At 41.5% G+C, this 24,090-nt stretch overlaps 1 protein-coding gene across 2 annotated transcripts; it reads left to right on the top strand.

Moving 5' to 3' along the window:
* Window positions 1-512: 512 nt before the first annotated feature.
* On the top strand, window positions 513-23,709 carry LOC135464147 (uncharacterized). 2 transcript variants are annotated; one of them, XM_064741642.1, is made up of 4 exons: window positions 513-547; window positions 974-1,162; window positions 2,408-3,004; window positions 23,140-23,709. In XM_064741642.1, the coding sequence occupies exons 2-4, from the start codon at window positions 1,018-1,020 to the stop codon at window positions 23,577-23,579; spliced, it is 1,182 nt and encodes a 393-aa protein (XP_064597712.1). In that variant the 5' UTR covers window positions 513-547; window positions 974-1,017; the 3' UTR covers window positions 23,580-23,709. The 2 variants fall into 2 exon arrangements, with proteins under 2 accessions (XP_064597712.1, XP_064597713.1); XM_064741643.1 differs by lacking the exon at window positions 23,140-23,709 and adding an exon at window positions 6,116-6,368.
* The last annotated feature ends 381 nt before the right edge of the window (window positions 23,710-24,090 follow it).

The raw sequence follows: 24,090 nt of genomic DNA, 5'->3' as shown, positions 1-24,090 counted from the left end.
CCCTGGGGATACTCTAGAAGTCGCAGAAATGTTCACGGTAACACAATCTGTGGCGAATATTTTCAATAAGACTAACCACCAGATTTCGGTCGTACTTCACTGATGATTTATCCTTTTTCTACACGCGATCGCCGACCGTCGTTAGGATTTTCTACACAGGCGTCTAGAATTCATGACTAAGGTGTATATAATTTATCAGAAGAACCAAATTACCGTATCAATTCTCATAAAACTCACCAAGAACAAAACAACGAAAGCCAGTAATGGCGGATGAGTCACTTTCTGACCTCCACAGGGAAGAGCACGCTGTGCCTCTCTGACTAAAGCTGTCTAAGATCTCCACAAATTCGAGAGAAATCAGCAAAATATTACTTTTGGTGAATACACTTAAGCCTCCTTGTCACATTGAAGCCGGGTAATTTTTAATGATATCTTTAAAACGAAAACGGTTAAGGGTGCTTTCGCAAAAATTACTGATTGCTCCCTGTCGGGAACTCTTCAGTCTTCTTCACGGACAAGGGTTCTACATAGCGCACGTTCCAGGCAGGTTTGTTTCGCTGTTGTCTTTCTACATCTATTGAAATCGTTGTTGGTATTGGCCACGTAGTAACAATCATACAACATTCTGTTAAAATAACGACAGCACAGACAAACATTTTGTATCAACCACTGCAATTTTTCAACAATTTTGATCGCCGCACGTTTACTGATGTTTTTGGTTATCTCCCTTTAGCAATTGGGACCATCTGTCAAAACTATATGTGATGAGGGCGATGTTTACTGTTAACCCTGAACATGTCAAGCAAAGGAATACAGCAAAATAGATGAACGCTGGCTTCAGTGTATGATCTGACCCAAATGATTTTTGTAAGATATGCTTTCAATATCAGTATAGTTTGACATTGCCAGATCAGTCCTAAATAGTATCTGTATGATCAATGATGATACGGGAACTAAATCTTCTTTGTTGTAGAACTGAACAGACACTGTATAGAGTGTTATAAGCTATCCACTATCATGGGTGTGTCTTTGGAGAGGGTGCAGTTCAGATTTGCCTCCATCATCGGAGAGCTCTGCAGCCAACCAGATGTTCTCTCGCAGTTCGCAGTGTGGTTAGACCTCAGGCTGGCAGAGTACAAGTTAAAAGGAGCTATATCACTAGGTGAGTAGATATGACAAAAAGGGACAATAATCTAATCTAAACAGAAGTCAGAAAGATTCATTTAGGCCTGCAGTTTAGAGTGCGCCTAGGGGCCTCCGTAACCGAGGAGGTTAGCACACAGCGTGCTGAGCACAGAGTAATGACAGATGAGTCTCTCACCAATGCGGTTGCAGGGGGTTCAAGCCCAGCTCAAGCTGTCTTCTTCTCCTGCAGCACATGGGAAGATTTTGGAGCAACATGCGAATGGTCGTAGATTTTGCCTGGCCCTACCTGGTTTCCTCCCACCATAATGCTGGCCTCTGTCGTATTAGTGAAATATTCTTGAGTACGGCGGAAAACTCCAGTGGAATAAATAAATACAATGTGCCTGGCGTGTCATACCATCACAAATCAAAGCCACGTGAATGTACTTGAGTGGTTGATATACAGGTGATTGATTTCCATCACCACAGATGCCATGGGTTCGTCCCTTTCCCAGATGGGAAATTTTGGAAATGTTCCCTGGTCTCATTGTAGGGAGAACACTGTACATGTACATGCTTGAAGTTTGCTTAAGACTGTAATACAACTTGTCTTACACCAAATAGGACATGCCATATGGTGGAGAGTTTGTCAGTGGTTTGCCAAAGGTATGTGGCTTACTCCAGGCACTCCACCACCAATAACACTCAATTTCGCCACTTTGGAAAATTCTTGAGTATTGCGTTAAACAACGATGAAGGAAATATTTATTTATTTATTTATTTGATTGGTGTTTTATGCCGCAAGCAAAAAATTTTTCACCTATACATAATAAACAAATCATATAGAGAACTGTAAGATATATGCAAATGTTGTTCTTGCATAAAATTAAATACATGTAATTATTAGGGACCTCTGTAGCCAAGGTGGTGAATTTGTCAGCGTGCCAGCATGGTGCAATAACCCAGGAACCTCTCACCAAAGCGGTCGCTGTAAGTTCAAGACAAGCTCATGCAGGCTTCCCCTTCAGTCATACGTTTGAATATCTGTCAGCAACCTCCAGATGGATCTAGGCTTCCCTTGGGGTCTTCCTGATTTCCAACCACCATATAGGCATACATCTACATGTATAAGTGTACTATTCCTGAGTACAGTGTAAAACATCAGTCAAAGAAAAAAATAAATAAATAATGAATAATTATCAGTTTAAAACCCTATTATTTCTGTACTCCCTTTTATGTTGTACATGTATATTTAATTGAGCTTTTCAATTTTTACTCTTAGATTGCTCTGGGGAAGAACCAGATCCAATATGGCTGAAGGGATTAAGCAAACAGAAGGCCCCATCCAGAGTGAACAGTCAGACTGACAGACGGACACAAAGCCATAGCCCGGCTGCTTACAGAAGCCCATCATTACACAGACCAGCTCACTCATCTTCAGATTCAGACATTCCCCACTCACAATCTCACTCTGTGCCCAGCGGAGAGCTGGCTGAGCGACTTTCACCTGATGTTGTTGTTGTTAAAGAGGAACCCGATGTTTATCCAGTTAGCTTGCACCCACATGAAAATCGCAAGCGTTCAGCCACGGACAGTGTATCTGTTGACTTCAGAGATGGACCAAAACAGAGACGAATGTCAACCACTGAATCGCCTTCCCATCAAAGTCTCATGTCAGTCATTGGTGGATTTGAAAATGAGGTTGATGAAACTTATAACAGTGGAGATAACTCTGGTGTGAGTAGTGAAATGCCTGACAGAACGATTGACATGCCAGTTGAACTGTCTGATCTTATGCAGTCATCGTCGGAAGTTACAGCAGCTACGACTGCCCAGCCAGGGACAGATACATTAACAGATGCTGATGGAAGTGGAAATGGTATGTACAACTACATGTTATTTATTTGTCTGTACAGGATGGAGTAGCATGTTGTTACTATGTATGGTTAGAGGGATATATTTATTTATTTATTTACTTATTTATTTATATGATTGGAGTTTTATGTGGCACTCTGGAATACTTCACTTATATCAAACAGCAGCCAGAATTCTGGTGCAGGTAGGAAGTCTGGCAGAGCCCAGACAAAAACCTCACAACCGTACGCAGGTTGCTGGAAAACCTTCCCAGTAAACTGATGTACTTGTAGAGGTAGAACCACAAATTTCTGGCTGTTGTGAGAGAAAGGCAAGTGGATAGAATTCCTGACCTAAGGTGTATTTTAACACGTCTGGCTATGACAGAATTATTCAAGCGTGATCCACCGTTAGCCTATCAATGTCTAGTTTCTGTCCCTTAAAAACATACATGTTATGCTTATCTTTCAAAAACTTGAGGCACTGGGTCAATACTTGTCTTGAACACAGATATTTTGTAATTACCGTGTTTCCCCTGTAGTCATGGGTTTGACAGTAGGGGACATTTAGGTGATGTTAGATGAAGTTTGTTGAATAAGGCATACACCAGGCATGAGAAGAGCTGAGTGTCACATCAGAGAGGTACTTGGGTTAACTCCCTTTCTTCATTGATACATTGGTTTATAGACGTCATTTCTCCATGTGCCCACCTCCACTTTCTGGGTAAAATTGAGTATTTCTTTCAGTTGAAATTCAGTGAGAGGTACTCAAATTTAATATTTTGGTATTTTACAATCCCTCACCGATTAAAGTAATTATTGCTGCCTGTATATGAACTCAATCTGACCTCCTGGTTGATACTGCAAGTTGAAAAGCGGCACACTTTACAGTTCTTGCTATATATATTTCAGTATACCAGTCCAATAAAATGTTAGATCTGCCCAGAAAGCTTAGAACCTAGAGCATCACTGTATATTGAGCAATTTTTCTTGACGTCACTTTTAAAAAAATACTCAGTAGTCATGAATCATGACAGATTGGTCATACTTTGGTGGCTTATTTTATATGTGGTTGTCACTCTCAGTCTCTGTAAAAGGAAATGTCAAAAATGATTTATAGAAAACATAAATATAAGAAGTAAAGGTATGAAACGGCTTTTGGCCGACACCACACAATGTCTCGGGAATTCAAGAAACAAAGCCTTCAACCTCCAACTTTTCCACTCCTTTCCCTACCTGGGGCTATTATCTCCTCGAATCCACCATTAGAGTTTGCAGACCGATTTCAAGTGAATGTGGGAGGAAACCAGTCAGACTGTGTGCGCTCCCATGCAGACACCCGTGCTTAGTTAATATCAAAAACGGAAGGATCAAAAGCTAAAGTAGGTCCGTTTATTTGTGAGGACCGATTTGGTATTATATACCAAACAAGCTTAGAATGTGTCACGTTCGATTTCATACACCCCTCCTCTTCCAAAAATTGCCTTGTTATATCTAATCAACACGTAGGGTCAGGAAGATTTCCGTAAAAGGGAGATAAATCATAATGTGAACAGGATGCCTTGCAGAATTTTGGATATGTTCAAATTGAGTTTGTGTAAAATTAGGAATATTTCTTTCCCAGAACAATCTCACATTGAATAAATATAATCAGTCATTGAGTATTTTATTCAATCGACAGACTGAATACCCACTCGTCCAGACCACTTCTATGAATCCCTGCGATAAATGTGACAGCCATTTTTACAGTAAACAAAAAAAAAAAAAAAAAAAACAGCTAATTTTTGGTGCAATTATGTTCTTTGCATTCGCTAAGGCTGAGCATCATGAGAGATAAAGTTGGGTGAGAGTTGTAGGTATGTAGGGAATAGGAGGTCATTCTGTCTAAATTCTAACCCACTCTGTTTAATCCATTGAGCATATGGAGTGAGTTTATTGCAGGCAATCTACATGTACAGTCAATCATATTGTACATACGTGCCTTCATGGTAAATTTGCTGGCCTTCATGGCCTCCAGATTTGATTGTCTCTCAACCAAGAATTGCTGACCTCTGACACTAATACATGTATTTTATGTCTCCACCATATAGAGGGGTTGTACGACCTACATGTACTTCTGGCAGCCATATTGGAGCTCTGTGCCTATACCAATCAATATTAACAGGGCAGTCAGGACTCCAACATGGCTGACTGGGTATATGAGGATGATGATGTCATGTACAACCCCTCTGTTTGAGGGCTGGACTCCTCTTCGTGACATGCCCTGAGATGGGGAATTTTAGGAATGGTGTGTTTCTTGTTCATGGAAGTTTTAGAAACAACTGTGGTGGTCTTCCTTAGGCTCATAACATCAGCGGAAATGCCTTGTGTTGCTAGCCGCTGATCAATATAGTCTCATCCTCAGTTGAAAGTCTACTTGTAGTTTACAAGATGCTTCAACCAGCGAAACGTGGCTACAAACAATGGCTGTTGTATGAAGGATATTTACTTGGACAATGGCAGTCACATCCCGGACAAAAATGACTGGAAATCCATTTGCCCTAAGATTAACCCCTTGTTAATTGTTAATTAACACAGTCGATTGACTGTTCCAAACTTCCACGGTGCTGCTAGGGGAGGTATAAGTCCCTGTCAGGGTAGTGAACACTTTAATAGAATAAAACCCTGATTAATGTAAATTTGCTTAAGGCCATATTTCACAGGGGACAAGGAGCCATTTGCAAACTTTCACACTGTTGTCGCAGCTGTGGTTCTACTTCCTGTGTTGGAAGTATTTTGTGTCAGGTTTTTAATTAGGCTGCCATTTAAACTGATGCACTAATCATCAACCTGCCAGATTTCTCATACATGGAACACATGTTAATCCTTTCCCTTTCCCAGTTGGAATGATTCATCCTGCTAGTGCTGTCTGAGCACCACTCTTTGGAGACAAACTTGTTTCATTTGGGACAAAACTGGGTCCCAACAAACTGCTTCACTAGATGTGTCCAAATCTGTGAATGAACACTGCTGCCTGGTGACAGAATCCGTATCATTGTATAAAACAGCACTAGTCAGTGTTTTTCTGAGTAGGTCATATTATAAAAAAAATTTAAAAAATCCCGTCTCTCTTGAGCCGTTTTCCTCTGTGATTTCAGTGGTCTACAAGAGGAAACTGAGTAATGCTGAAAAACAGAAACTGTATAGAGAAAAGAAGAAGTTGATTATGACAGATGAGGAGCGTGAGCGAGCTAAACGAATGTCCCAGGAACGATACAGGCGTTGGAGAGCCAGGAATGTGGCCAAGTTGGCAAAAAAGACAGGCTGACACAACACAAGAGCGAAAAGTGCAAAATCATGGATATCTGGTTGTTCTGGTAGGAGCCTGGTTGACTGGAGGAGAGTACATATGGAAAGTTATGGAAATCTGAATCATGGTCATAACTGGTTGACTAGAGGAGAGTACAGATTGAAAGCTATGGAAATCTGAATCATGGTCATAACTGGTTGACTGGAGGAGAGTACAGATGGAAAGTTATGGAAATCTGAACCATGGTCATAACTGGTTGACTGGAGGAGAGTACATATGGAAAGTTATGGAAATCTGAATCATGGTCATAACTGGTTGACTGGAGGAGAGTACATATGGAAAGTTATGGAAATCTGAATCATGGTCATAACTGGTTGACTGGAGGAGAGTACATATGGAAAGTTATGGAAATCTGAATCATGGTCATAACTGGTTGACTGGAGGAGAGTACATATGGAAAGTTATGGAAATCTGAATCATGGTCATAACTGGTTGACTCGAGGAGAGTACAGATGGAAAGCTATGGAGATCTGAATCATGGTCATAACTGGTTGACTGGAGGAGAGTACAGATGGAAAGCTATGGAAATCTGAATCATGGTCATAACTGGTTGACTGGAGGAGAGTACATATGGAAAGTTATGGAAATCTGAATCATGGTCATAACTGGTTGACTGGAGGAGAGTACAGATGGAAAGCTATGGAGATCTGAAACATGGCCGTAACTGGTTGACTGGAGGAGAGTACATATGGAAAGTTATGGAAATCTGAATCATGGTCATAACTGGTTGACTGGAGGAGAGTACAGATGGAAAGCTATGGAGATCTGAAACATGGCCATAACTGGTAGACTGGAGGAGAGTACATATGGAAAGTTATGGAAATCTGAATCATGGTCATAACTGGTTGACTGGAGGAGAGTACATATGGAAAGCTATGGAGATCTGAAACATGGCCGTAACTGGTTGACTGGAGGAGAGTACATATGGAAAGTTATGGAAATCTGAATCATGGTCATAACTGGTTGACTGGAGGAGAGTACAGATGGAAAGCTATGGAGATCTGAAACATGGCCATAACTGGTTGACTGCAGGAGAGTACATATGGAAAGTTATGGAAATCTGAATCATGGTCATAACTGGTTGACTGGAGGAGAGTACAGATGGAAAGCTATGGAGATCTGAAACATGGCCGTAACTGGTTGACTGGAGGAGAGTACAGATGGAAAGCTATGGAAATCTGAAACATGGCCATAACTGGTTGACTGGAGGAGAGTACAGATGGAAAGCTATGGAAATCTGAAACGTGGCCGTAACTGGTTGACTGGAGGAGAGTACAGATGGAAAGCTATGGAAATCTGAAACGTGGCTGTAACTGGTTGACTCGAGGAGAGTACAGATGGAAAGCTATGGAAATGTGAATCGTGGCCGTAACTGGTTGACTTAAGCAAAAGTTAAATTATGGAAAGCTGTGGAAAGGTGGTTGTTCTTGGATGACACTGGTTGACTCAAGCAAAATTGACATTATGGAAAGCCGTGGAAAGGTGGTTGTTGTTGTATGATACTGATTGGCTTGAGCAAACTTTATGAAAGCTGCTGGAGGTGGTGTTCTTGGATGGGACTGGTTGACTAACAAAATGCAGATGATGGAAAACTGTGGTTCTTCTGGGTTGAGACAAGTTGACTCAAGACAGGTTTATGTCATGGATGACCATGAATAAGATATGTCAACACTGAGGTGTTGGAGAGACACAGCACCTACAGCGTCTTGCAAAAATACGTACAGAATGTTTCAAGTGAAGGAACGCTAGGATTGCCTTAAAGGTCTACAAATGACATGCAAATAGCGGGACTGTTCCATCCATGGATGTCTCTGTTGGTAGATTTCCTGCCACTATAACGCTGGCCGCCGTCATATAAGTGAAATGTTCTTGAGTACGACGTAAAACACAAATCAAATAAATATATACATAAAGTAAACGTTGCAATGAGGAAAAGGAGAGAATGTGTGGTTGTTCGTAGATGTTTTTAAGAAGGGTTCAGGCAGTCATTCCAGGGAGGCCTTCAGAGATTACATGTCGGTTTTGGTAGTCAAGAGCTAGTCACTGCCAGTACGGTATTGCTTTGTGCTTTTCAAATATGTCACTCTGCCACTAGTGCTTCATTCAGAAAAAAAAAATCAGGGATGTCCAAAATTTCATTGGTTTCACAGCTTCAAACGTTCTGAAAGTCAAAACCAAGTATTGCTTTTTTACCTCCACAGTACTGAAAAGCTGCAGCAGAGAGAGAGAGAGCAGTGATGACAGCGTGAGAGATGGTCACGCCTACATGCCCCACCTGTGAAATCCGGTCTCTTGCCACCAAACCGCAGTCAGGGTTTTACTTCAGCTTGGAGCTTATCCTTGTCAGCCCGTTTGACAAAAACAGCATGTTAGGGCAGCGAAATGACTCATGCGAGTCTTCAATACGAACGCTGGGAGTTCAAGTCCAGCTCATGTTGGCCTCGTCTCGATCGTACAGATCGCAAGGTCCTCTAGCAACGTGCGGATGTTCTTGGTTTTCCCAAGGGTTCTGCCTGTCTTCTTGCCACCATAATGTAGTCTGCCGTCATAGAAGTGAATTTTTTTTGAATACGGCGCAAAATACCCGTCATATAAATCAATCAGTCAAATGTTTACGGCAACCAATCTTGCATGTAGATACTGTTGTGTGTAAATATGGCCATTTGTGCATGCTGAATTTTAAAGGAAAAACGAGAAATTTAAATATTTCACAGATAAGATCACATTCATGACTCAGATGATTTATGAATCAATCTTTCTGTAGCCAAAGCGATGAAATGGGTAATTCAAATTTCCTGTTCTTCTTTAAACCATTTTACAGATAACCCAGATGACTTGCTTTAATCTTTATCAACACGTAAACAGCGAATGATTCTTTTCACGTCACATTTATGACAAAGGAAAGTCGATATTTGTGTCGTTTATACGATGTTTTTATTGTACGGATCGATTGCATGTATTAAGTAGATAGTGGCGTTTGTTGGATGTGCTGAAGTCTGCGACAACGTCAGTATACCTAATAAGCTTTACCTCAGAAGTTAGACAATGCTCCAACGAAAGCTTCGTCTAAATAGAAGTCTTGCATCAAAGGTTAGAGGAAAAAAAACACAGCAGCGATGGCATTGAAGTAGTTGGAAAATGCTTTCTCTTTCTAAAGTTTCTCACGCCAGTAATTCGCTAGCGCAAGAACGGAGACGCTTAGAAATTATTATTAACTAGATCAGCAGCCAAGTTTATAGCTTCACTGGAATATTGGGGGGGGGGGGGGGGGGGCTCCGTGGTTCATTTGGTTAGCGCGCTATAGCAGCGTAGTGACCCAGGAGCCTCTCACCAATGCGGTCACTGTGATTTTAAATCCAGCTCATGTTGGCTTCCTCTTCGGCCGTACGTGGAAAGATCTGGCTGTAACCTGTGGATGGTCTTTGATTCCCCCCGGGCTCTGTCCTGTTTCCTCCTAGCATAATGCTGACCGCCGTCGTATAAGTGAAATATTCTTCACAAAGCGTAAAACAACAAAAAAATCAAATAAACCTATACGAATATGCAACCTAATCATGTAAACCCATAAATAGGTGATATTCAAAGATTCTTGAGTGAACATACACCTTGGAATTGGGTGATGCATTGTTGAAGCTGTAGGAAGCACAGCCAAACTCCTGTAGGAAGCACAGCCAAACTCCTGTAGCCCTCTAAGATCTGTTAATGGGCTAAGGATCATTTAGCCGACTGCCGTCAATAGGTTACGGAAAAAAATTGACTAGGCTGTGTCACGAAAGTAAACCTGTCCAAAGCTTGGCAGGTTGAACATAGCCGGTTAACATAGCTGGTTACGTGGCCGTTCTGCAGCAGTCTACAGCATTTGGTTGAATTGTTGCTGGTAATTGCTAAATCATTTAAAAAATTATAAATGCTATTTATAATTATTAAATACTGTGACTTTGTGGAGAGTCATGTAGGGTATGCATATACTGGGACTGTGGGTCGTCATATACGGTGCCCGTATACTGTGACTTTGTGAGGAGTCGTGAAGGGTGTCCATATACTATGATTTTGTGGGGCGACATAAGCGGTGTCCGTATATTCTGGCTTTTTTGGGGCATCATATATGGTGTCCGTATACTATAATTTTGTGCGGCGTCATAAACGGTGTCCGTATGCTGTGACTTTGTGAGGAGTCAGTTGGGCGTCCATACACTATGATTCAGTGTGGCGACATAAGCGGTGTCTATATATTATGACTTTGTGAGGAATCATGCACCGTGTCCGTATATTACGACCTAGGAGTCAAGTCTGGTGTACTGTGACTTGATTGGGCTTCATGTCTGGTATATTTTGCTTATGGCGTTATCCTCTAATGGAGCAATATATACGCAGTAGTGGTCCGTTGGGGGACCAGCTTGATGATGAAACAGAAATATACTGTTACTGCGGATGGTGTTGTGTTTCCCCGGGCCTTGCCGGGTTTCCTCTCACCATAATGCTGGCTGCTGTTGTTTAAGTGAAATATTCTTGAGTACGGCGTAAAACACCAATCACATAAATAAATGAATTTAAGGGAGTCACTGACGACCGTTACCCACGAGAAAACGATAGTCGGGTGAATATAAGTTTGTTTCTTGTTAGTTTTGTCTGAACTTTGGACATGTAACTTTTGTTCCATGTACATATGGTGGACATTTACAGAGTGGTCTGCCTGTATGCTTTGCTCTTCTGGATGCATATACAGGACTGAAATCTTGCGATTATATTGTCTTCCTAAGTTGTTTGTAATCTGTACGTGTGCTGTCGTCAAATCTTCCCCAAGCCATATTTCCATAAAGCTTCCTGCTGGCTACTCGAATCCTGTATACGTGGAGTAGTTGTGAAGATAGCATGGCTCGGATGCCCTTTGTTTGCCTGCCTATCTGCACACAGAAAGACACAATTCTTACCCAGACTGTTTGTAATGTTAAGTGGTTACTGATAAGAACATGAAACATGGGCAGAAGGGTTGGTATCAATATACTTGTGCGCCTGCAAATGGCTTGGTTTTTGATATCGCGCTCAACTTTTACATGTAATACGCCTTATTTGGTGTTTGTATCACGGAATAAGGCTTCCTACATGGAGCAACACAACCAGGTAATGACTAAGCTGTAGATATTGTGATATATTGTTTAGCCATATATAGCCGCTGCTTTACATCGTCAGCGCAATTAATTGGTATATCGTCTTATCTGTGCCTGGTAAAATAATGAGTCGTTCTGCGACAAGCTACAAACACGAACGTTTATTTATTTATCTTTTTTTTTATTCTTTTATACAACAGTCCGATGTGTATTGGAGAGCAGGACGTATACTCAGTTGACGCTCATTATTCGATTGATGTTCCACATCAAGGCTATTATGTTGCGTCGATTTCCCCTCTGCCATACACGATACATCAAATGGATTACTTCCCGTTTTGACAAAATGGAACGAATGTACCCCTTGTTAGATAACTTTAAAGACTTCCAGCTCATGGGAGCCAGCAAACTAGCGTAATCATTGCGCTTAACATTGCACCATAATTGGAACTCGATCGGTTTGATCTCATCTGGGACATATGTTTGTTTTGTAATCCTTGCATCTCTGATTTTATGTTGACGTATATATACTTGTAATTTTCTTTCCGTTTTATCGCGTTTCTACACGTAGTTGACACTTGTTTCACATGCGTTACACTTGTATGTACAGAATTCGTGTTAACATATTGCCGAAAGAAATTCAGATTTTATGAGTTGGTTCAGCCAAATGCAAAAATGAGTTGCATTTGACTCCTACCTAAACACCCTAGGCCTGTATTTTTGGAAAAATATCATATTTGGAAAAAGTACAAGAGGAAATCCGTCATTGGTGTAGACTGTCCGACCAACGAGATAAATTGCGAATGAGGCAACGCTAGTGGCAACCTTCGCTTGTGGATCGCACCTGCAAATCAGTCAAAGAAGTCAGTCCTCTGCCATGTTTCTAAATATATAGATGGTCCCAGGAAAGCCTCAGATAAAACTGGACATTTGGTTGTGTACTCAATGTTAAATATTTTTCATTAGTCATGTGGAAGTTTGAATAATGTGTAGATGACGTTTAAAATTGCACCGGCGTGTCCTTGTAAAGGACGATGTTGAATGCATGATTTGTAGATGTAGCTGACGCACCAGTCTGTGGGCAACGGACTGCAGTCCACGTTTCCAAGATACGAGTACTCGTTGGACAGTGTTACTTCGTGTTTTGCCTGAAAGAAAAGACGTCGCAGTTCAAAATTAGCCAAATCGGACGCAGAGAAAAAGATGCAATGTTATCAAATTTAACCAAGTAGTTGCGAGTAATGTCTATAACCCAGAAAGCAGCTGTTTCTGCTGAGGTCACTCGTACATTGTTTTGCCTGTTATATAGTCTTGTATACAAGACGACGCCTCGTTAGAATTTTGATTAAAACGTGGTGTGTATTGTAGAGTTCCCTAGTATGGAGGAACATCTTAGCCGTTTACACCTGTTTCCATATTTCTTCCAAAACGACCAAGACTGTATTATTTGTTGTCGTTTCGTTTAAGCTTTTGTTATGTCGATGCTGACAGTTTGTCATTCTCTTACCAGTCTGTTCGGTGCCTGTGTTCTTGAACGAAGGAGGACCGTCGTCGGGCGAAAGCCGTGATGGCCATCAAAGAAGTCGGTACCTGTCTCCAAAAAGCTCTAAAGACGATAGCCAGTTTATCCGCAGCCGTATTCAAAACGGTCACCTCATGTCCAGGGCTAGGATTTCTAACATCGTCGTGGCCGTGAAGACGTTCGAGCGCTGGCTGCACGGACGACCGTACAACGATCAACGCAGGATCTTCGAAATTCCGCCGAAATTGCTAGATGAATATTTAGCGGAGTTCTTCTCCAACGTGAAAGCGCCTTCTGGCGCCGAATACAAATTGGAAACGCTCCAGTCTATTCGATCGAACCTCTCCCGTTATCTACGAGACAATGGCTACTGCAAGAATGTTTTGGCTTCTCCACTCTTCACAAAATCTCAGTTTACTTGGAGGGAAAGAGTCGCGCGCGAAAATAGAATGTGCTGACAAGGAAGAAAAACAAACATAAACAGTAGCCTCGGTAACCACAACAACAACAATATGGAGGTTTGTACATGTACATAAATGCCACAGCAGTGTACCCATTTTGACAACTATACCCAGCTTCTGGCGTCAGAGGTATCAGCAATGCAACAGGATTGATTCTAAGTTAAGATGCACCTGTTTTTCTTTCTACACGTATCAGGGCCCAGCTTCACAAAGCGTCGTGCGACATTTTTTTTTCATCGTACATTTGTCGTATGATATTTATTACGTCACTCTCCCCGCACCATTGTCCAGTATGTGCGATTATCGTACATGTACGACCTGTTTGTGAAACTGGTCTGTGATTCACATTGCTCATCAGTAAATCGCAAGTGCCTGACGATGTTCAGCGATAAAAGACAAGACATGGATTCATGTACTTGCAAAAATGTTTGGCTTTATATAGCTAGTTCGTAGGTATTTCCGGTGTAGGGTGCGCCTGTGTGAGCATTTCTAACATGCGACAGATGTTAGAAAACATATTTTATACATCTTCTCCTTTAGTCGTGTCTGCCATGGTTCCATTTATACCGCACAGTAAACCTGATGGCAGCTGTTGATTTCAAAATTCAGTTGTTTTCAAGGACAAAAATAAACATTCTTACGTTTTGGTTTATGCAGTGTGGAAGTGTTTGTGTTCACTATCTTCACTCTTGCCTATTCCGGAAAGAGAAGGTCTAATGGCGAGACGGTATATTTCTTATTCCTGTGAGTCAGAGCTAGTGTTAAGCAGGACCTCGAGCACTTCTCACGTTAAAACTGATTTTAATGCAACGTCTACAGTTTTACAATCTATCAATTTCTAATCTACTGTCGTTTTGGCTTAACTTTAAGGTTATAAAAAAGGAAAATTTCACGTTAATATAATCAGATTTCACGTTAATATAATCAGATAATGGTGTCAAGGTCCCTCTAGCGGACGTTTGACGGGTCCAGATTAACTTCAGACCAAATAGGCTGACTGAACACAAAATTGTTTTGTCTGTTAATGAGACCATGTGAACGGGTGAATATTTAAAAACATACCTTATCAACTGTACTTTTGCATGAGGTTAACATTATCCGTATATATACTAAAGACGGGCTGTGAGCTACAAGACTCCAGAGAGAGAAAAAACAAACAACACTTGTACGTCTCTCGGTTCCCTGATCGATAAGAACAGGGAGTTTTGGGACGATTTGCTTCTGCAGGCCTGTACATCCGTGCATCCGCCACACACTGAATATGCTTTTGTGTAGTTACCTTCTCCATTACAGCAAACCAGGAAACATGATGAAATTCAAGACCGCTTCAGGGATGAAACCCGGGTCGGGTCATAACAAAGACTTATCAAAATGGTACTTGTCGCTGCTTCGCTTGGCGTTCAGCACAGAGCTTAGAGGAAGAAAACAGGACTTGTTGGCTCGGTGTCAGTATAATATGACCGGGTGGCGGTGTCATATCTGGTGTCTTCGGCATGGTACTTCAGTATGTACACAAACCTAACGACTCCTCGTCCTCATATGTCTGAAACATTGTAAAGTACGACGTAAAACTTCAAGCATACCGACATATACCTACATACACTCTGGATTAGGGGTTTTTGTAGCCACCTTCTCTTAAACCAGCAAGCAAGGAAACCTGGTGGCACTTAAAGACTCTCAGACATTTTCAAGATGTGTACCGTATCTTTATTTTGTACCACGAATCATTTGGTATTCTGTACTTGTGAAACATGTCGTTCTTAATTATGCATGTGGTATCCATTTTTTCTATTTCATGTGATCAACTTATTCGGTAAAGAAAGCAAGCTTCCCAAGCTCATAGTTGTTTTGCAGGCAAGGCGAGTTAAATATGGAGATTTAAGCGCAGTATTATCTGAAGAGCTCAGGGTCCAAATGCGTAACTAATCCATGCTAAACACAGCGGATGCCTTTGCGTTAGTCTTTCTGCTGCAGGTTTTTCAATTTTCAACTCTCTTGCAATGATCGTATAAGGTCAAGAATTTATCAAGTTTTATTTATATTTCTGTAACATAATAGTACCATTTTGCTGATGTGGAGGCCATAAGTTTCTAACAATACTACATACCCACTGACCATGCTTTGTGTCATATGTGGTCACAATGTCGCCAATTGCTCAGCGAAGACCGATGGTTTGCTCTTGGCACTCCATTTTCCACCTACCGTGAAAGGGACTGTTGCCGTGAATTATTCTTCTCATAGGGTAATTCCCGGTTTCCATTGGTCGAAAGACGATCACATGATATTCCGAAAAACATGATGTACAACGATCACGTGTCCATGAATGCAACGTCACGCTCACAAAATATTATCTCACGTTTACGCGGCAATATCCAACGATCTCGTGCGTTTATCCCACAACAGTTATCTCCCTTCGAGACCTTTCTGGCGTCTGCTTGTTCATAAAGCAAACAACCGGAGGGTGGTTATAGCTCCCTTATCAACGTACAAATTCGGTGATTTAAAGTACAAGTCGAAAATGTATTGCTGTGGACAAGTTATATTCAACCCGAGATTCTCCCACATTGAATATCACTTTTCTCGAGCTGGCAATACTTGTCATTGTGCGGTAGACACGTTTGGCAAGTTTCCGATACAATCCCGCCTCCGTCAAACCGCCAACCACACTGACGCGAGCGCCGCGGATGAGATCGGCTTTAACTCTATGAGCCAACCGAGAAAGAAGTTCTTTAAAGTTGAATTTACCGGTATGATATCGGACGAGGATGGAGCTCAAAGCGATACGGATAAGGAATTGTACCTGATTCAAAGGAAAGGTCTTACCTGTACACGTCTTTGTGAACCAAGGTTGTCCTTACTGGGCAAGCCTGTCAACTAAAGGGCCCACAAAAGGAGTGTTCGTTACCGTGGGGCCCAGGCTAAGGTGTAGAACGTCTTGTTTTTTCACAGCATGCACTATCTGTATAATTTCAAGCGATCAGTCAATTTATACTTTTTCTCGAGATTTTACCACCATGGAATCAGATGGAATGGAATCAAAGTGTTACCTTCTCATCCAAAGAGTTTCACTTATCAAATGACTCGTGTAGATCTATATATCCTTCGCTTTCCGTGTGCACATAGAACGATACTTGATAAGTAATCTTAAAAAGAAGAACTGAATTCAGAGCAAACGAAAACTCATCGGTATTGTTTGTGTTATTGACCATATCGATTAGACAAAGTAAGGCATTCACATAAATATAGCGCACTTTTTTGTAATCGTTCCAGATATTACTGTAGGAGTCCCTATCTTAGTCATTTTTAGTGTCTAGTTCGACCAGGGTACTTTATGCCTTTGTGTTGCACTCTAAGTGCTTCCTGTCTACGAGTAGAGAAAAGATATGGCTCAATAACAGCCCAAGCTCGTAGAAAACAAGAAGCCAAGCGAAATTTTTTTTAATCATATCGGATGCACTTTCCCTTTTTTGTCACCTGTTTGTATCCACGCAGTTATGTCGCGCGATGTGTACAGTCGATATCTTTTGACATGCCTCTTTCTGAAGCCATACAAACTAGAAAGTTGACCTTCGGATCGCATGCTTGCTATTCACTATTATTTGTATCTATTCTCTTAACGAAGACACTAAAAGAAGTGCAGTCATTTTGGAAAAAAGTACTGTTGTGCAATTGAAAAAAAAATCTGGCGTTAACTCTGTGGTGATCTTTAAAAACTCCAAACGCCTCACTGAAGAACTAGACGCTCAAATATACGTACAGTATGAGGTCATCGCCACTTGAGATTTCTCCACTCTATATACTATAGTTTCTCAGAAAGATTTAATAGATAGATTTTCATTACTAATTGTATCGGTGTTTAAAACTGTTCAACACTACATTAAGGTCAAAGGCAACAAAGCCTTCTTCAGTTAAACTACATACAAGGGTTACCATTCACGGGTATATTTCGTTTGTCATCGAGTTCCTTAAGTTTCTCACTCAATATCTATATGAAATTCGGGGAAACCATTTACCAACAGGGCCTAGGTATTCCAATGGGTACTAATTGTGCACTCCTTTTGGCTGTCCTATACTTGTTCCCATATGACTACTACTATATTCAGAAACTATCAAGGAGGAATTCTCAACAGGCTTTCTCATTCACAACGGTCTTTCTCATTCACTAAGCGGTACATTGATGATCCGCTAGCATTAAACAACCCATATATAGTGAAGGCTGTGAAAGATATTTACCCACCTTCGCTGGATTTAAAGGAAACCCCAGATGGTACATCTTATTTGGACCTATAATTTCACAAAGACCAAAACGGCTTCCTCTCCCTAACCCGGGGCTAGAGGCTGCATAGTCATAGTGTTGAATTAGATCGTCACTTTGGACACATGAACAGTTGCAATCAAACCGCAACTGAGATACGCATTTTATTATCAACAACTGATATTGTGCCGTGGTTCACGTTTTGAATACTGATTTCACTCAGTCGCCTAGAACATACTTTCCTATATCATTGAAAACTGTTGACTGTTTCTTTTCGTATGATTCCATCTTATTTTCGTACTATGTATACTTTCTTAGTTCTCTGGTAGTTTGTGCTAAGCGCCGTTTTGGGAATTGGTCTTACGACTATTGACCCGGAATGACCTCATTGGTTGACGTTTGGTATACGAGTGTCTGTTTCGACGCATAGATTCATGGAGGGGCCACCTGTACTTCGTATATTCCCTTTTCCCCTATTCTTTTTCACAGCTCTTTTCTGGTGCCGTGAGTTAAAGTGTTCTTCCCTCGGTTTCCGATCTGCCCCTGACCAATCAGGTTCCAAGTTCAAACCTAACTATCGCTGTTTCCCTAGCCTGTGGCTTTAAGTGAGTGGGTTATGATTATGAGCGGTGATTTACCCATCTTGTAAACCTCGTCACCGTCATGTATGTGAACAAGTTTGGTATGTTGAACGAGAGCTTCACGTGTAATTCCACTCGTACTACCTGCGCTGGATTGGACCGTCCATGTACATGCGGGCTTACCTCTTACCTGTGAGTCCTTCACCAATCAGTGTTCCCAACATGTTTCAATACATTCATCCTACTGACCTGAAAACTTGTACATGGCAAATTTCAGCTCGAGTAGTATTTTCTACATTAATATAGATATATATGTGTTCTCGTTTTGCTTCTGTTGCAGATTGGGTATTCAGTACTACCCGAATGTTTGGTCTTTGTTGTATTCCACTGTCGTCTGTGTGGTCTACACATATCTTATATTATCATCTTTTTCTATTCTGTATAATTATTGTAAAGTGCAACGTTTTTTTCCGATTGCGTTGCCCTCTTGGAAGTTTTATAGGGTTCATGTTAAGGCATAATCACTGGTTCATTCATTCTGACCAGTCTTATGACTTCAAGATTTATGTTGGCAACTTAAATACGTCTGATTCAACGTTGCTTATGTTCTGTGATGTAGGTAGTTTGCCAAGAATGTCCCCACCAAAGGCCTATAGATGGTTATACAAGTGCACATATAGACTCGGACAGCGAATTCCGGGGTCTAGATTTTGTTACTTCTAGAAGTCATTCTAATGGAATTGGTCGTCTGCTATTGGATATAGATAGATTTTTTCCTTGTTATATGCTGTTGGAACAGCTATTGAAGATATTGTGTTCAGGAATCCCCGACTTTCAGTATTCACGGTGCATTGATTCCAACAAGCGTATGCTCTGCATGAACTTGCTTAGAGACCACTTCACATCCTGTCACATCGGCAGACCTCGCAAATTGCTCGCCAGGCCCTCTGGTTTCCTCTGCCCATAAAAATGGCAGCCATTCTCTAAGTTAGAACCTTCAGCATGGCGTGAAATAGCAATCAGTGCTTTTGTAGCAGTATTTGAAGCATCATTCTGAATAATGATTTCTTATGATCATGTTTCTAGAGCATTGCGCTTTCAGCCGTTTGAGTTTGGCTTCACTCGCTCCGCGTAGAGCTACCTGATTGTTGCGTTACTTACATTCTTTTATTCGCCCTTTCAGGCTCCAACTGTACTAAACGGAGAAATGCAGGACAGAAGTTTTCTTTCTGCATGACATATCGGCATCGAGCAAGCCCTTTAGAGACGCTGCGGAGACGGGGTCGTATTCCCAACGCCGACAGCCTGCCGGCATCAACCGTCAGGAACATAGTCGCAAACGTCGGCTGCTTTGAACGGTGGCTTTGGAGCAGGCCGTACGAGGATACTAGATCCATGCATGAAATCCCTCCAGCAGAGTTAGACGAGTATCTAGCGCAGTTTTTCACGGACCTGAAACTGCCGTCAGGGGAGGAGTACAGACTGGAATCGTTGTGTCCGTTGAGATCTTACCTGGAGCGATATCTGAAAGGCAATAGTTATCCGGAGTCCATCATATCGTCGATAGCGTTTGCCAAAAGTCAGGACGCCTTCCGTAGAAAGAAAGAGCACATTGCGCAGTTACAGTCCACTTCAATGCCTCGATCTTAACAACTTTTTGTGAGTTCTTTCGCATACATGGTACATCTTCTTCAGATTTTTGTTATTTTTTTGGAGAGGAGGACTTACCTGTATTGGACATCCTAGTATCCTCCGTCAAGTCTATTGGCATTGGCACCTGCTGTGTTTCCTTCTTCTCATTCGTTTATTGATTTATTTGAATAGTGTTTTACGCCGTACTCAACAATATTTCATTTATACTGTGGCGGCCAGCCAGGGGGAAACCCACGACCATCCGGAAGATGGTGGAAGACCTTCTCACGTACGACCGGTGAGGGAGCCAGCCAGAAAGAGTTGGACTTGAACTCACAGCAACCGCATTCGTTCAGAGGCCATTGGGTCATTGCGCTGCGCAACCGCGCTGTACACAAGGCCACGGAAGCCCCGCTTTTCATTCATTTTGCATATTATACACACAGGTGGTGCATTTGGCTCCTAAAAAGTGTAAAGGCGATTACCCGAATCATCTAATGCGAGTTCCACTGAATACGTACATGGCGAATGCTTCTGTGTGAAAAACACTTTGCTGGATTACCTGTACAAAATGCTTGTATTGTCGTGGGAGGAAGCTATTCTTGATAGAAATTTTTACATTTTAAAATGCCACTGTATAACTAGTGGATTTAATATCTTATGAGAAAAGAAAATAACGACGTTATGTCAGAATTTTCAAGTTTTCTGTCGAACGTTTTTTTTATGATTTCCATCAGTATTAATTGGTGCCCTAAACTCAGTAAAAACACTCAGTAAAAGAGATTCTTGAGGCTCCTTCACGTTCGTCTGGTTAGAATTGGAGATCTTCAGGCTCTGGAGGTAATAGTGCCTTCAAACGCTTTCCCTGTTCCCATGGCTCTCCGTGTCTACTGCCACGTAAGTCACAACAAGGCGCCATGTAACTGTTCTGTCAATGTCGGTGTCCATGAATTCTGTTTTCTCAGTCCACGGATACAATTATAAATTTACAACACACATTATAGCTTCCGCAGAGAGACGCACAGTGTTTTTATCATTTTAAACCGTATACCTAATAGTAAGTCTTTTTGCTATGGGTCATTACGTAACGGAATTTAATTTCCAGTATTAACGTATCTGAAATTCTTTTTTCCTTTATGATAAGGAGCCTGAGGATGGTCTGAGCTATTTGGCAGTACGTTGCGAACACAGAAGCGTCGCTCTTATTACGACTGGCAAACTGGATTTAATCCCAAGAAAGTGTGTATATGTGTTAAAGTTGTGGGACAATAAACCGTGTATGCACACCAGCACATGCTGGTTTCCTCTCCAGTCGCACGTGGCGGTTGGTCCTGGGTTTCGCAACGCTTTGTTACATTCCTAAAGGCTTCTTTGTTACATGTAGATTTCCTCTCACTGTGAAAGAGATTGTTACATGGAAATCTGAGGCCATACTTTTGTCGATCTCATCAAATCGAGCATTGCTTACATTTCATCTGTAGATTGAACGCTTTTCGACCTTCGGAGACGCCTTTATTATCTCTATTACCATTAATTTAACATCGAACTTCGGTCAGTCAGTTTGTAGTTTGCTGTGACCAATATCCTATATCCTAAGATATTTATATAGACTTAGTCTGCTAGTCAATCTAATTCATTCGTTTGAATAAAGTATTGTTTAAGAGTGTCGATCTTATTTCCATTCTCATGTAATTTGCAATGTGTACCCAAATCTGACAACTTTATAATCACTTGTTTGCAATGACAGTCAATAATCGGTCGTCGTATGATTTATGTTTTTTTTTCTTGGGGAATGTTTATTGTAGGACTTCAAACATTTGGCCGAAACGTGGCCAAGTAAATGCTTGCCTTTCGGTCGTTATTTGTCACCAGAGATGATTATGTCTCATTTTCAGATACGGAATTTTCTAGATTTCATTAATTAATAATCGGGACCATGGTACTCTGTTAGCGACACCGGGCCAAACAGTCCTGTTTTCTTGTTCTAACCAAGAGTGAGCAACAAGTACCATTTTTAAAGTTTTTCCTGTGACCAGCTTCTGGTTTGATCCGTTCTCTTGTGGGTATCGATATCGATACAAGCGACATGCCCGTAATTTGTGAGGTTTCGTATTTGAATCTAACAACGAGAAGCATTAGGCCAGAAGATTTCTCGGGTTCATGGCGAAGGACGCTGGTTTCCATGGTGTGCCTTGGTTTAACAGCGCTTGTGGTTTAAGGTTCGTTAAAGACAACGTGTATTCCCTCCAATGCGGCTGCCTGTATGCCATAGATGAGAATGTTTGCCAGAATCTTGCCTGGGGGTCGGTTAACTACGGGTGTTCGGATATCCTCTACCCAACAAGCTGGCAGCGTGCGTATTATTGAAAAACTATCAATTGTAGCTTACAGAACATAATACTTGGATTTTCTTTCTACAGATTTAAACTCTTGTGTAGATATATCTATTTGCATTGTACTAAGGCACTGAGGTAGGACTTTTATTGGATTCATACACCTGCATGCACATGTACTTATGCATTTAAACGTCGTATTCACAAAATAACCTAGATCAAATTAACCGAGTGTCACAAGAGTTGATTTTTATTCCATGTACATGTACGATACATCAGCCTATTTAATATCACTGTTCCATAACCATACCATGTTAGTTAACCAGTAGTTAGTTGAGCTAATAAGTATATATATATATATATATATATATATATATATATATATTTCAACAGAAAGTCTCAGTTGGGGTCTATATATATATATATATATATATATATATATATATATATATATATATATATATATATATATTTCAACAGAAAGTCTCAGTTGGGGTCTCCACGGCTGAGGGGTTTAGTAGGCCACCGCAGCACAATGATTCTGGACCCTCCCACTAACGGGGTCTGTGAGTTTGTCCAGCTCACGCTGGCTTTCTCTCCAGCCGTACGTGGGAAGGTCTGTCAGTAGTTTGTGGGTGGTCGTGGGTTTCACCCCGGGCTCTGCCCGGTTTCCTCCCACTATGATGCTGGCTTCCGTCGTATAAGTGAAATATTCTTGAGTACGGCGTAAAACACCAATGAAATAAAGTAAATCTAAATGAATTGTGGAAGTGCGTCGTTTCCAAATGTGAGGGTCTCTTATTATCTCTGCTGTCAAACCCGTAAACATCTTTTTTACCGTGAAAAGTAGATGTGGGGTGTGACATTTCTGACTTCTTGGATGACGCTGTCCTACAGTATCTGTAATTGTTTGTTACTTTCAGTGACTGGGGGTGTAGTGACAAATGAGTTAATCCCAACAGCTTATAGTCAGCACGAACTCCGGAAAATGCGGATCAAGAACAGAGACAGCATCCCCAGGAAGTCAATTACCAATATGGTGAGTGCAGTGACAACTTTTGAGCGCTGGCTCTGGTCTCAACCTTACCATGACAACAGAACCATCACCGACATCCCGCCCGCTCAGTTGGACTCGTATCTCGCAGAGTTCTTCACAACTGTGTCTAAAGAGTCTGGGGAAAACTATCGTTACGGTACCTTCGCCTCTATGCGGTATCACATGGAGCGATACCTAAAGGAAACCGGATATCCTGTGTCTCTTATGTCGCCAATTTTCAGTAATAGTTGTAAAGCGCACCAGGACAGAGTTGCCAGGCTTTTGGCGGAGCAGAATCCAACACTGGATGACCTGGACAGAGGATAGTCTGCCAGACACGACCGGAAGTGTTTAACTGGTAAACTGGACGTAGTATTAACTCGCTTTTCAAAGTCTTAGCACTTAGGTATGGTCATTCGAGAAATAAAAGAAGCCAGCAAGAGTTAGCAAGAACTCAAAGGGGTAAATGGACACATACATTTTATCCATTGTTTTCTTTTAAAGTAGAAAGATGATTGTTTACAAAGCGGGAACGCTAACTGTTATTGTGGCTTCACGGCCTTAATAATTCTGCGCGAAAATAGGATGTGGGAGTCTGGGTCTAATTTGGCCAATGCAGTTCTGTCAGATTTATTTAATTGATTGGTGTTTTACGCCGCACTCAACATGGCGGCCAGCATTATGGTGGGAAGAAACCGGGCATAACCCGGGGAAAACCGACGATCATCCGGAGGTTGCTGACTGATTTTCCCACATACGGCCGGAGAGGAAGCCAGCATGGCTGGATAACCCGTTTTCAACAACAAATACTCCCTCGCTTACACAGTTTTACCATGTG

This window comes from Liolophura sinensis, chromosome 3 (assembly GCF_032854445.1).
Source record: "Liolophura sinensis isolate JHLJ2023 chromosome 3, CUHK_Ljap_v2, whole genome shotgun sequence".
Classification (NCBI taxonomy): domain Eukaryota; kingdom Metazoa; phylum Mollusca; class Polyplacophora; order Chitonida; family Chitonidae; genus Liolophura; species Liolophura sinensis.
The sequence above is the reverse complement of the archived record's forward strand: the minus strand, read 5'-3'. Positions and strand labels throughout refer to the sequence as shown.